The 14,748-nt window shown below is 40.6% G+C and overlaps 1 protein-coding gene across 1 annotated transcript in view; it reads right to left on the reverse strand.

Moving 5' to 3' along the window:
• Nucleotides 1-14,748, reverse strand: part of MINDY2 (MINDY lysine 48 deubiquitinase 2) — a 154,871-nt gene that overhangs the window by 28,463 nt on the left and 111,660 nt on the right. Inside the window, exon 7 of the mRNA XM_089667679.1 lies at nucleotides 5,479-5,652. Within this exon, the coding sequence (XP_089523805.1) occupies nucleotides 5,479-5,652 (174 nt within the window). The remainder of the gene's footprint in view (nucleotides 1-5,478; nucleotides 5,653-14,748) is intronic.

Consider the following 14,748-nt stretch of genomic DNA (forward strand, 5'->3'; position numbering starts at 1 on the left):
AATTCCTGCTGGCCGTAGTGGGCAGACCAGTCTGAGACTCCCAGTCTGAACTGCCTACACAGGCAAGGTGCCTCTCCTCCCATCCCATAGTAACAGCTGTCAGCAAGCCTGGAGCTGCAAGCATTTAACTCCGTACATGCCGGACAACTACACAGGTAGGCTGGGGTAAAGGAATTTACTGGGGATTCAAAAGGCACTGTGACAGGCCAGCAGGGAGACAGAAATGATTCCTGGCTAGTAACTGTGCCAATCCTGGAACACGCAGGGAGAGATTTATGACTCTGTATAAGCAGAAGAGAACAGGGAAGGGAGCTGAACTGCAACTGCTACACAGATATAACCCCACATCTGCTGGGATTGGGGAAGCTGAGCCTGTGGCTAACAGTTAACCCCTCAGCTGCCAGGCACCTTTACATTGTACTACCAAAAGCACCCAATGTTTTATCTGTTTAGCAATTGAGGGGTTAATTGTTAGCCACAGGCTCAGCTTCCTCCCTGGCAGCAATAGGGCGATGAAACATGTGCAAAGAGAATACAGCGATGGAACATGTGTGTAGAGTGAGTACAGGGATGGAACATGTATGCAGAGAGAGTACAGGGATGGAACATGTGTGCAGGGAGAGCACAGGGATGGAACATTTGTGCAGGGAGAGCACAGGGGTGGACATGTGTGCAGAAAGAGCACAGGGATGGAAAATGTGTGCAGAGAGACCACAGGGATGGAACATGTGTGAAGAGAGAGCACAGGGATGGAACATGTGTGCAGGGAGAGCACAGGGATGGAACATTTGTGCAGGGAGAGCACAGGGGTGGACATGTGTGCAGAAAGAGCACAGGGATGGAAAATGTGTGCAGAGAGACCACAGGGATGGAACATGTGTGAAGAGAGAGCACAGGGATGGAACATGTGTGCAGGGAGAGCACAGGGATGGAACATTTGTGCAGGGAGAGCACAGGGGTGGACATGTGTGCAGAAAGAGCACAGGGATGGAAAATGTGTGCAGAGACCACAGGGATGGAACATGTGTGAAGAGAGAGCACAGGGATGGAACATGTGTGAAGAGAGAGCACAGGGATGGAACAGGTGTGCAGAGAGAGCACAGGGATGGAACATGTGTGCAGAGAGAAAAGAACAGGGATGGAACAAGTGCAGAGAGAGTACAGTAATGGAATATGTGTGTAGAGCGAGTATAGCGATGGAACGTGCGTGTAGAGCGAGTACAGCAATGGAACATGTGTGCAGAGAGTGTACAGGGACAGAACATGTGTGCAGAGAGAGTACATGGATGGAACGTGTGTGCAGAGAGAGCACAGGGATGGAAAATGTGTGCAGAGAGACCACAGGGATGGAACATGTGTGAAGAGAGAGCACAGGGATGGAACATGTGTGCAGGGAGAGCACAGGGATGGAACATTTGTGCAGGGAGAGCACAGGGGTGGACATGTGTGCAGAAAGAGCACAGGGATGGAAAATGTGTGCAGAGACCACAGGGATGGAACATGTGTGAAGAGAGAGCACAGGGATGGAACATGTGTGAAGAGAGAGCACAGGGATGGAACAGGTGTGCAGAGAGAGCACAGGGATGGAACATGTGTGCAGAGAGAAAAGAACAGGGATGGAACAAGTGCAGAGAGAGTACAGTGATGGAATATGTGTGTAGAGCGAGTATAGCGATGGAACGTGCGTGTAGAGCGAGTACAGCAATGGAACATGTGTGCAGAGAGTGTACAGGGACAGAACATGTGTGCAGAGAGAGTACATGGATGGAACGTGTGTGCAGAGAGAGCACAGGGATGGAACATGTGTGCAGAGAGAGCACAGGGATGGAACATGTGTGCAGAGAGAGCACAGGGATGGAACATGTGTGCAGAGAGAGCACAGGGATGGAACATGTGTGCAGAGAGAGCACAGTGATGGAACATGTGTGCAGAGAGAGCACAGTGATGGAACATGTGTGCAGAGAGAGCACAGTGAAGGGACATGTGTGCAGAGAGAGTACAGTGAAGGGACATGTGTGCAGAGAGAGTACAGTGAAGGGACATGTGTGCAGAGAGAGTACAGTGAAGGGACATGTGTGCAGAGTGCAGAGAGAGTACAGGGATGGAACATGTGTTCAGAGAGACTGGGTGGGGGTGGGGAAGCTGAACAAGAACAGCCAATAAAACATTGTCAGAGGTTCAACGCCTTCCTTGCTGTACTACTGTACTATAAATGTGTTTTTGTCTGTGACCCCATGGGATATGTTCCACGTCATCCCTTTTAGTATGGCTACAGACTCTGATCAACTAGTTTATCTGCTGTTGAAAACCTAGAGGAGGGACAATTCCATATTCAATGAAAGTAGACTACATACAATGAATTAAACCTTTTGCACATGTATGTTTTACATTTATAACAGTGTCACCTAACTGTCCTGCTGTGTGGTGTTGAGAAGGGTAGCTTGAGAATGAGGGGCCGTGATTTATGTTGAAGGAGGCGAGTACACATTCAACATGTGCAGGCCTTGTGTACCCGTCCACATTCAATGCCATTCAATGCCATTCCCAGAGGTTGATGGGAACAGTAGTTTCCCTTTACTGCAGAGATAGAAGAGAGGATATGATGTAATCCCTGTTGTCACACCTCCTCCTTGGCACAGCAGATGCGGTTATCTTTTGAAATGCAATGAAGAATCACGTGCCTTCCTGACCTTCAAGGAAACGTGCTGCACTTTTGCAGATGCACAGGAGTGTCGTTGATGAATAGACTACCCTACCCATGACATGTGCATGCAAATGTGCACGCACAAATCTGCACTGAGAATTAATCTCACTGCCACAGGAACAGTTCACCCATTCCCTAACCATTTGGCCTCTGGAAGGTTTTACCCCCTTCACGACCAGGGCATTTTTTGCTATTCAGCACTGCGGTATTTAAATGACAATTGCTCGGTTATGCAACACTGTAACCAAATGGTATTTATATAACTTTTTTCACACAAATAGAGCTTTTTTTTGGTTGTATTTGAACACCACTAGGTTTTTCATTTTTTACTATATATAAATAAAATACCAAAAATCTTGAAAAACAAACAAAACAATATTTAATACTTATTTATCTAATATAGTATCTAATATTTTCTGACAGTGTGGCGGGCAATCTGGCACTAAGAGACACTCACTTGGAAGTAACCTGACATCGTTAGTGGCACTAATACGGTGATCAGACACTGACTGGAAAGGGGATAACATTAAGGGGAAATCAAGGAGTTAACTATGTGCCTAACGAGCGCAATGTGTGCTGATTTTACTCAGAGATCTGTCTGTTTTTTCTGCCTGCCTTTCAGGAAGAGGAAACAGCCAGATCACTGCTCTGTGTACAGAATCCACAATGTGTTTGTGTGTTTGGACACAGTTGAGGTCTCAGCCATAAAGCATTGGCTCAAACCTGTTGATAAAATTGCTCTGTGTCCAACCACAGCACGGATCAGCCACAAACCCGGAAGCAGGCAGCAAAGTTTAGTTACAAAACTACTGTGATTGAGCAGTTGAAGGGAATCTATAGTCTTTTCAATTATTTCATATATACAGACATGTAAAAGGTATCAGCCTGATGTAAAATATTCTCATAAATGTGTGTTAATGTTCTAAAAAATTATTTTTATGAAGTTATTATCTTCATAGGGACAGCCATATTTCCTTACCAGACACTCAGTCTCTGCCTTCTGCTTTGCAACAATAACAATTCTCCTTAACTGCTCTTTTCTCTTTTCTCCAAATGCAAGTACGTGGGTCAGCAAACTCAACGGACATACCTTCCAACTTTCTAAGATGGGAATGAGACACCTTCCAGCACAAAGTATGCAAGCCAATGACACGTCCCTCACATGCCCTCAGTTACAGAACCATAAAATATAAAAAAATATAGATTTACCTTACAAGATTCTTAATAATGTATAGATGCCATCCACGTTAAGAGTACCACCCTTATGTATGTACCAAACATCCAAAAATTAGAGGGTACCTTGTGGTACTTTTAAGGTACCACTATTCTGGTGGCATCCTACATGGAGGGAATCTAGGGTGTATTAGCAGTAACCAATTTACATCACTAACAATATGGAAATTTAGTGCATATTGTGAAATCTAAACCTAAACAGGAGTCCTGAGAGCAACAGCCCTTAAGAATATGAACGAAAGTAGGAGCATCAGCATACCGCCAATGTATCGGATATATTTTTTAAAATATGGGAGCAAATGGATAACATCTGACAATCCATTCAACTAAACAGACAGAAATGGTTCCACTTTCGTTTAGGACAGCAGAACCTTTCCATTAACTATTTTTGGTTGTCAGCATGCCTCAGTGACATTACAACTCCATTTAGATTTCTTACACAATGGAGATGCTTCTTTTCTGATGATCTCCTGGGGTCCATCCCCAGCTGGTGGACATTGATGGGGTAGCCACAAGTGGTACCAATGTTTTAATATAAATTTCTGCCCCTTGTGAAACTACATACACTTTCACCTCCTTTATATTCTCCTGAAGTGATTAACTTTGTTCATGAAGCACATCAAGACTCTTCACTGCATCCCCATCATTGCTGGATGGGGATGGGGATACATACGTTTGTACTTTATAAACATGCCAAATTATGATACATGGAAATATAGTTGATGGGCTGTAGGCTGAGGTGTGGAAGTCACTGGATGTCTATAAACAGTTTACAATGGGTTTTATGGCATTTTAATTGGTTATTAACCACCTCTATTCTGCTGTATTTATGCATAGAGGTGGTTATACCAGGAACATAATTGCAGCTACAACCTTGATCTCACTACCATGATCTCAGTACAATTTCCTTGATCTGAGAAAAAAAATGATCCAAGGAGCTATGCAGCTGCTCGATCACTTTTACAGATGGCAGAAGGGGGTGCCCACCTTTCTGGGGCTCTCCTGTCCCACAGGTCACATCGAAATCTGTACACAAAGTTATAGGAATTGACGTTGTTCCTCCCACTCTATGATCTCAGAAACCAAAAGCCACAATGATTTTGTTGCTTTTGGTTTCAGTTTATTTACAAGTCGTTACTCGCTTGTACAGCATGTGATCAAAACGGTTTGATCAGATGCTCTGGAAGCCAAAGGAGAGATGAGGGTCTAATAGGTTTCAGATCTCTCCATAAAGAAGACCTGTCACAGCCTATGCTATCAGAAGGGATGCTGTTCATTCCTTGTAATAGCAATAAAGTTGATAATAATAAAGGTACAGTGAAAAACAAATCAATTCAAATAAAATACTGCACATTGCAATACACATTTAAGCTGCCCAACTGTGTTAGAGTAAGCCCTTCCTGCCCAGTCTCTACTTTGCTCTGCAAAATGCAAATGCTCCAGTGGATATAGTGCAAATATGCAGCAAACAGACACAAGTTATAACAGAGCTACAAGGTCCAGGTCAAGATGTTTTGACTTTACAGCATCCTTTGACTTACCTGATCAATTTGATCTTGCTGCCCTTGGTAAACAGTCTCTGGATCAGATGGAGGTCTTAAGTGGAAATCTGAATCACAAAAGTTTCCATCTCCATCCACATTGTGTAGACTTTCCCAGACAATGTTTTCCTCTGTAAGAAATCCCTGGTCCGTGACAAGCAAGTACAGCAGTCCCTAAGAAAATAAGCAACAATAATTTTAAGTGCATCTACACCCAAGAAAGTAATGTTATTTACTGATGGGAGGAAATATTTATGATCAGTGAGGTATAATGTAACCAATATTAACGAGAACATTACAGCTCCCAATTAAAATTTCCTAATAGCTCTGCAGTAAAATGTTCTTGTATATCACTAATAAAAACATAGAAGCAATGCCATGGGATCCAGCGTTGTTCTCTTTTCTGCAGAAGTTCTCCTGACATGCCTCTTCTTCTGCATCACCATGCACAGATGGCACTGTATGACTGCTTGCAGGGTACAATGCAAAATATCATGATATTTGGCTTTTAGGGAGACACAGTAGAAATCCCAGGACGCTGTGGGAGGCTGATATATATATCACCTTTGCCTAGGCAAAAAAATCAGTAAGTGCATGGCTACAGACTTAAACAGAAAAAAAAACATTTACTTTTCATAAACCTTTTAACTTTTTCTGTGATTGTTTTAAGGAGGGAGGGGAAGGAAGAACATAAGTGGAAGTTGAATTTCAGCTAAAAGGTCCACTTTAAGTGCACATAAACTCAGACATTATTTCTCTACTTGGATAGAATCTTGTCTCCCTGAAGACGGCGGAAGGGCGAAACATGTAAGGCGGGGTTGGTTTTTTTGAGTGAGGTCATCCTGCACGGAGAGCTTGTCTTGCTTGCGGCTTGCTGTTGTGTGCAGCTGGAGCTGACAGTACTACTTAATACATGCAATATAAACCTTAGTGTCGGGGCAAGACACATCTGACTGTAAGTACATTTTGTTTTAAATGGTTGTATATAAAGAAAAGGATTTTATTTATTATTATTATACAGGATTTATATAACACCAACAGTTTGTGCAGAACTTTACAATATGGGGGCAGACAGCACAGTTACAATCCAATTCAATACAGGGGAAATCAGAGGACCCTGATTGTTGGAGCTAACAATCTAAAATGGAGGGTTAAGTGATACAAAAGGTAATAACTTTTGGGGATGAGCTGATGGAGAAAATATAAGTACAATTATTAGGTGGAGGCAGGATAGGCTTCTCTGAAGAGGAGCGTTTTCAGGGATCATCTAAAAGTAGACAGAGTAGGAGACAGTCGAACAGATTGGGGTAGGGAATTCCATAGGATGAGAGAGGCTTGAGAAGTCTTGGAGGTGAGCATGGGAGGAGGTGACAAGGAAGCTAGAGAGCAGGAGGTCTTGCGATGAATGAAGAGAACGATTTGGTTGGTATTTATAGACTAGGTTAGTGATGTAACTGAGGCAGAGTTGTGGATGGCTTTGTAAGTTGTTATTAATATTTTGAATTTAATTTGTTGTGTGTGCGGAAGCCAGAGGATCAGCAGAGAGGGGTAGCACACACTGAACATTGGTAAGGTGGTGAGTCTGGCAGCAGCATTCATGATGGATTGAAGGGGGGATAGCCTATGTAAAGGTCAGCGAATGAGAAGGGAGTTCCAGTAGTCGAGGTGAGAGATGGCTAGGAAGTGAATTAGAAGCTTTGTGGTATCACTGGTTAGGAAGGGGCGTATTCTGAAGATGTTGCGGAGGTTGAGGCGGCAAGCTTTGGACAGTGATTAAATGTGGGGCCGAAAGGATAGTTCAGAGTCCACGATAACACCTAGCACCTTGGCAAGTGAGGACAGGTTGACAGTTGTGCCATCGATCTTGACAGAGAAGTCAGGGAGAGTCATGTGGGGAAGGAAATACACATTTCATAGCTTGGTTTTGTATAGATCGAGTTTAACACAGTGGTGTGACATCCAGCCTAATAAGTCTGTTAGTAAATTAGTGATGCATGTGGAGACTGATCGAATGAGCTGTGGGGTGGGGTGGGGTGGCGAGAGAGATTTGGGTGTAGTCAGCATAGGATGTTACACTATACAGCACCTGTTTGTTCTCTGTACATGGTCTTGAAAGAGAAGGTAGATCTGATTAGGAGAGTGGAGTGAGTTAAACCATTATTGGCTGGATAAAACAGATTTTAATATGTACAAAATAAATATGTGCAGCGCTAAAGATAAAGTGCATATGAGATATAAATATCAATAAAAAACACATGTATTCATATAACAAATGCCATAGTGAAGCCAAATAAACTAAGCTAATACATTTCTAAATCACCACTATATAGTAAATAAATTGTGACATAAACAAAGTGCTCAGTCCACAGAAAATGTCAAAAATGAACTCTTCATATGTAGCAGATGGTCAAACAGTGAAATCTCCTTGAGTGAATCCACCACCACAATGCACTCACCAGAAAACAGAAAGTGTTAAGTCCAATGTGTGCTAAAAACTCCACGGATCGCCCATCTTCCAGGCGCCGCCACAGACGGCCAACGATCCTATGAAAAGTAGCTCACCACATGGAGTCCGAAACACATTTCATAGTGTAGTATATTTATTAAATATATTGAGAGCCAAATACAAATAAAACAGCCGTTCCACATGGAAAAACATAAAATGCCAGCAATCAGACTTACTAAGATGGCCGCCGTTCTGGACCACGGACATGGCGGTATGATGTCAGCACGTAAGGCCCCTCCCTACACGTTTCGTGCACCAGCACGTCTTCAGGGGATACACCCACCAGGTGGTGGCCATCTTAGTAAGTCTGATTGCTGGCATTTGTGAGTGCATTGTGGTGGTGGATTCACGCAAGGAAATTTCACTGTTTTACCATCCGCACAAATGAACTGCTATATTTGAAGAGTTCGTTTAGGACATTTTCTGTGGACTGAGCACTTTATGTCACAATTTATTCACTCTATGGTGGTGATTTAGAAATGTATTAGCTTAGTTTATTCGGCTTCACTACGGCATTTGTTATATGGTTTTTTATTGATATTTATATCTTATATGCACTTTATCTTTAGCGCTGCACATATTTATTTTGTTCATTTATTATTTGGCTTGTTACCAATTGTTGTGCTAGCTGCTTCTTTCCTCTAAGAGCTCACTTTTTATTGTTGATCTTGGTACAGATTGCAATATGTGATAGAAAACTAAGGTTGGCTGCTGACTAATGTTTGGTGAGTAGCTATTGCTTGTGGATGAACTTTGTTTGCACATTGATTTTGTTGCACATGAGCTTGTTTAATTATATGGGACACTTTACTCATTGGAATGCACTGGACACTTTATTGAATATATGAATTTTACAACACAAGACACTTTAATATATGAAATTATAGCAGTGGACACTTTATGATTTTTTTTTCATTCAACGGTTTTATTTTTTGCATGGCATCTGTAATATTTTCACATTGGTTTTCAATCTTTTTGGGGCACTTTATGATTCGGACAATTTATGTTTTTTGTATTTTGAACAAGTTTCAGGAAATTACCCCGTGTATTATATTGTTGGGTCTTGTTGGTATAGAAAGGGACAGCGCAGTCACCGTTATAACAAACATGTCAAGCCTTAAAATGCACATGCCCATGAAATGGCAAAAAATTATGGTACTGTAATGCAATGCTCGATACTATAACTAAAAGCAAGTCAAATACACAAATAGTCATACACACAGGTACGTTCAACCAGCATTTACACCATTAATTATTCTAAGCATGTGAAAAACCCTCTACCAAATGAACACCTGCCCTGGCACATCATAGCATTCACTTGGCACTCCGAGAAATAACAGAATCCAACTGCAATATTCTTGCACTGTCAAAACCTCCACTTTTATTATCACACGACACACAGGAGGATATATCTTATAGTCATCACAAACTGCATAATAACACACACCAATAATAATGTGAGCATTACAGCATGAATGAAACACATCTTTTGACAGCGTCACAGCATAGAATTAATACATTACCAAAGCTATGGGAAGACGGGAAGGAACAGACCCCATTGGAACCATAATGTACAGGTCGCGGGGAAGCTGTAAACACGACCAATCGATGAGCCCATATAGCCTTGGCCAGAGTCCCAGCGTCAGAGCGTCCTCATCTGCATAGAAAAGCTGCTCCCCATTGATCCCGCTTCAGCTCCTTGTTTTTAAACCTTTTTTCTGTCAGCTTTCCCGAAGTGTGCAGGCGCCACACCCACTCTAGGAGGAGCTAGCAGAAAGGTTCCATGAGGATAACAGAGTCACACCCAGCCACTACACCTAACAAACATCGTTTATCTAAGAATATCACACTTTTGCTTCAGATCAGCTTCTTATCTACCCTAAACTTAAAAATTTCTAACTTCTCAAGCAAGTAGACATCTTTAATTGCACAAAAAAGTTCTTATCTAATTTAAGCAGTCTAATGTAACATTTCTAGATGTCATTAACATGTTTAATCCCACAAAAAAGTTATTATCTGGTTTAAGCAGTCTAATATCTTGTGACTCTGTTCCTTGGGCCTAGAGAAATGACATCAATTTCTCATGCTCCTGGCATCTGGGCAACAATGCTTTATTGTAAAAATTACCCAAGAAACAAAGGGTCCAAGGCCAACACATTTCATAGGCATTACAGATACCCAAAACTGTCCATATGTGATGCTTTAAAAGCCTTATCAGTTTAGAATTAATTATGGTTTATGTTTAGATACACATGCTTGCTCTATGCTATGTCTTTGAATTGGGATGGGTGTGATGGGGATGCTTTAAAAATGATTACATTTTTTTATGTTTATTTATTTTATCTTTTTTTCCACACTTTTTACAAATGTTTATTTATTTCAAGTGGTTGTAAAATATGGGTGTTATTTGTTACCTTAATGCATTCTCTACAGTAAGGTAAAGAACACCCTACTAACTATTCCCCCTCACCAAATACTTACCTAGCTCCTGTCTGCTCTCTTCCTAGTCTCACAGGAGACTCTGAGAGCAGCAGGAGCCACTGGCACATAAATTGCTATGGGGTAGACCCCCCTTCTACTCACCTGCAGTTATTCAAGCACAGATTGGGCTTGATTAGTTACATCAACAGCCAAGAAATGACACCTGTGAGCCTATAAGTGACATAATATATATTGATTTTGAGTTTATTTTGGGTTTAGTCGCGGGAGGTGGGGGAGATCATGGAACAGATGTTCCCCAATCACCTCCTGCTCTCACTGTAGAAGACATTTACCACAGTCCTGGACTGCTTGGAGAAATGGAAGAGCGTTAAAACCACTGTGGACAGCCCCAGCAGGGTGTGGGGGGTTTTACCCACCAATGGCTGAGACCGCTGATCAGTGTATTCTGGAGGAAGGAGAGTCCTGCCAGGATACAAAGACATAGTGGGAGAGATCGTTGCATCAACATCGCTTGTGTTGATGCAGTGATCTGTCAGTACTCTGCTTTACACAGTATAAATATGCTCAAAAGAAACAACTAGAAGGTTAGAAAATATATTTTTTTCAATTATTTTTAGGTATGCTGTGTGAATGGGAACGCATTAACATACAGTGGTGGTTTCACTGTGTACCCCACTTTATACAGTATAAATGTGCTAAAAAAAATAACTAGAAAGTTAGGAAATATTTTTTTCAATTATTTCTAGGTATGCTGTGTGAATGGGAACACATAAACATACAGTGGTGGTTTCTAAAATTTGACTGCAAAAGTGGAAATATACTTTAAAGCATAATGAACACTCACATCAAACAATTTCTTTGCTATGATTGGTACTAAAAATAAAGATTTTATATATTAGAATGTAAAACAGTTTAAATAAAAAAATAAAACAATTGCTTACAGTAAAGGTGAAATTTCACCCTGGAATAAAAGATCCTCACCTCTGACAATCCCTTTATTAATAACTGTAGGGATCCAATTCTACTGCTTGCAGTGCTTGGTGGACTGAAGTTAAAAGAGAAGTGAGACTTTTTTTTTTTTTGCCCAGTCATACTTACCTTGGATCACATGATCACTGAGTTCTCATAGCTACTCTGAGCAGAGAGCGGGACTGTCAGTCACTGCTCTCTGCTCTGCCGCCTTCTGTGCTCACTGGAGAGCTGGGCTGAAGGGGGAAAGAGCGGCTGGTTCAGGCTCTCACCAGTTCACTGAGAGGCTGAGCCAGATGCCGCAACAGATTCTGGGCTTCAGCCCACTGTCGGCTGAAAAAGGGTCACAGGAGTGCAGAAACAACTGTGATCCACAGAAGAAGTATAGCCAAAAGAGCTTTGGCTGTAGTTCTCTTGTAAACTATAACAATACAATGGTAACCACAGAGCTGTAGTCCCTACACAAAGGCTTAGTGCCAACTACCTATTATACAGTATATACAAAAGAAGCCTTTCAGATGATTGTTCCAATATCATGTTCAGTATTTCTAACATTTACAAGGAAAGAAAGTGCAAAAGATGGTTACCAACTATGTTGCTGATGTAGACAACAGTTAAATATCAATATGGGCAAAGCATATTGTGATGAGATCATTCTTCAATAAAAAAAGATTCTTTGGTTGATTTTGATGATCCGTCTTGTGCTGGCAAATATGTACGTTGATCAGTGATGGTTCCAGTTTCCTGCTGGATGTCGCTATAGCACCCGATACTCCTGAGTCTGACCCAGGAACGTGTGTGATGGGAATATTAACAATATAATATGGATAGAACCTAAGTCCCATTTGTATGAGGCATTTGCAGGGTCTACACGGCAAGTAAGATCCGGCCAAAATTGTTTGGTAGCAAGTGAAAGAACCATAGATCCCAGCTTTTCTTCAGTTTGGGCATGGTGTCCAAACGTTTTGTGGGTTTTTCAAAGGAGGACGACCAACGGATTTGACTTTAGATAATGCAAATGTATGTAAAGGTTTGCGGATAATCAGAGTGACTGATATTTGGCAATACCTTCCATTTTCAGGTTTACAGTGCCTTGAAAAAGTAATCATACCCCTTGAAAATTTCCACAATTTGTCATGTTACAACCAAAAACGTAAATGTATTTTATGTGATAGACCAACACAAGGTGGCACATAATTGTGAAGTGGAAGGAAAATGATAAATGGTTTTCAAAATTGTTTTACAAATAAATATCTGAAAAGTGTGACATGCATTTGTATTCAGCCCCCTTTACTCTGATACTCCTAACTAAAATCTAGTAGAACCAATTGCCTTTAGATGTTACCTAATTAGTAAATAGAGTCCACCTGTGCATAATTTAATCTCAGTATAAATACAGCGTATCTGTGAAGCCCTCAGAAGTTTGTTAGAGAACATTAGTGAACAAACAGCATCATGAAAGCCAAAGAACACACCAGACAGGTCAGGGATAGAGTTATGGAGAAGTTTTTTTTTTTTTTTTTTTTTTTAATTTAAATATTTATTAGTTTTTCATATTATTACAAAAATTCCATAAGAAGAGACACAAAACATATAAATAATCAATACATTTCTACTTTGCCCCCTTCTAATTACCTCTTTTCTTTCCCTCCCCTCCCAACCCACCTCTACCCCCCCACCCCCTCCCACCCCTCTGCAAGATCTCCAATCTCTCAAGACCCAATAACTTTAAATAATTTCCTAGTTTAAAATTTTCTATATTTCTCTTTCATTCCTGATTTTTCCCATTTTTCCCATCGCGAATAGTATATTTCCAACCTGTCTTCCTGCATATAGTATAATTTTTCCATTCTGCTAATCTGGTGTACCCTATTAATCCAATCCTCCTCCATCGGCACCTCTGTCTTCCGCCAAAACTTAGGTATCAACCCTTTTGCAGCACTTAAGTAGTACCATACGCCTGATTCTTTATATTTATTTACTGTTGTCTCAACATTATGTAGGAGACACATGGTTGGGTCTAACCCTATGTCATTTCCAGTTATTATTTCTATTAATTTAACTATTGTCTTCCAGAAAACCTGAATTTTTGGACATTGCCACCATATGTGGAACACCGTGCCCTCCTCCCCACATCCTCTCCAACACATTTTTGAATTCTCCCCACTCATCTTGTGCTCAGTGCTCGGTGTAATATGCCATCGTGTCAGACATTTATAGTTAATCTCAACGTCTCTCATACTAACACTCTCGTGTACCAATCTAAATATCTTATTCTGTTGATCCTCATCTATCACCACCTCCATATCTCTTTCCCAATTTGTTATAAAAATTAACTTTGTGTCCGTGTCTAATTCTGTGAGGATCCTATAAATTTTTGTAACACCGTGTTTCCCATCCCTACGTGTTTCTAATAGCCTTTCAAACAAATTCCACTCCTTTTTTAATCTCAAGGGTTTTGGGAGATTTCCAATGAAACATTTTAATTGGTGATATTTCCACTCATCTATTCTATTAAACATATCCCCCCCCCCCTCTCTTTTAATTCTTTAAATGTTCTCAATTCCCCCTCTACCAATACATCTCTCAATTGGATATCTTCTTTTTTAAACCATCTCCCTGATATCTCATCCTTTCCTGGCGGGAAAAACTCTGTGTTTGCAAGTGGCATTAATATAGAGTTGAATTCCCATTTCATGTGTTTATGTAAATTATCCCATGTCCTTAAAACATTTAAAGTGAAAGTGCTTGTGTTTTCTTTAATTCTTCTATATTGTGCTGGGACCCATATCATCTTACTCAAACTAATTCCACTCAGTTCGTTTTCTATTTTTACCCAACTTTTTCCCTTATGGTTAAATGTCCAGTCATATATTCTCGCTAAAATTACTGCTTTATAATATCTCTTGACATCAGGTAGTCCCATTCCCCCTTTCTCTTTAGTCCTACTTAATGTTTCGTATGATATTCTTGGTTTTTTATTCCTCCATATATATCTTGTTAACATTCTTCTCATTATCTTAAAAAACGCCTCTGGGAGTTTAATTGGGACCATTTGAAATCTATAGAGTATTTTAGGTATAATTACCATTTTAACTAGGTTTATACGTCCTAACCATGATGGATTTCCTCCTTCTAATCTTTTTAATTCATCCTTAGTCTCGTTTATCAAAGAAATATAGTTTAATCTATACAATTGTTTATATGAAGTAGCCAGTTTTATTCCTAGGTATTTTATATCTTTTTCTCTCCATATAAAGGGGAATTCTTTTTGTAACTTTTCTTTTTCGCTCTTTGGTATATTGATGTTCAGAATCTCTGTTTTTGTTGGGTTAATTTTTAGATTTGATAGT

Source organism: Staurois parvus, unplaced genomic scaffold (assembly GCF_062004578.1).
Source record: "Staurois parvus isolate SC_StPar_1 unplaced genomic scaffold, SC_StPar_1.0 ptg000054l, whole genome shotgun sequence".
Classification (NCBI taxonomy): Eukaryota; Metazoa; Chordata; class Amphibia; order Anura; family Ranidae; genus Staurois; species Staurois parvus.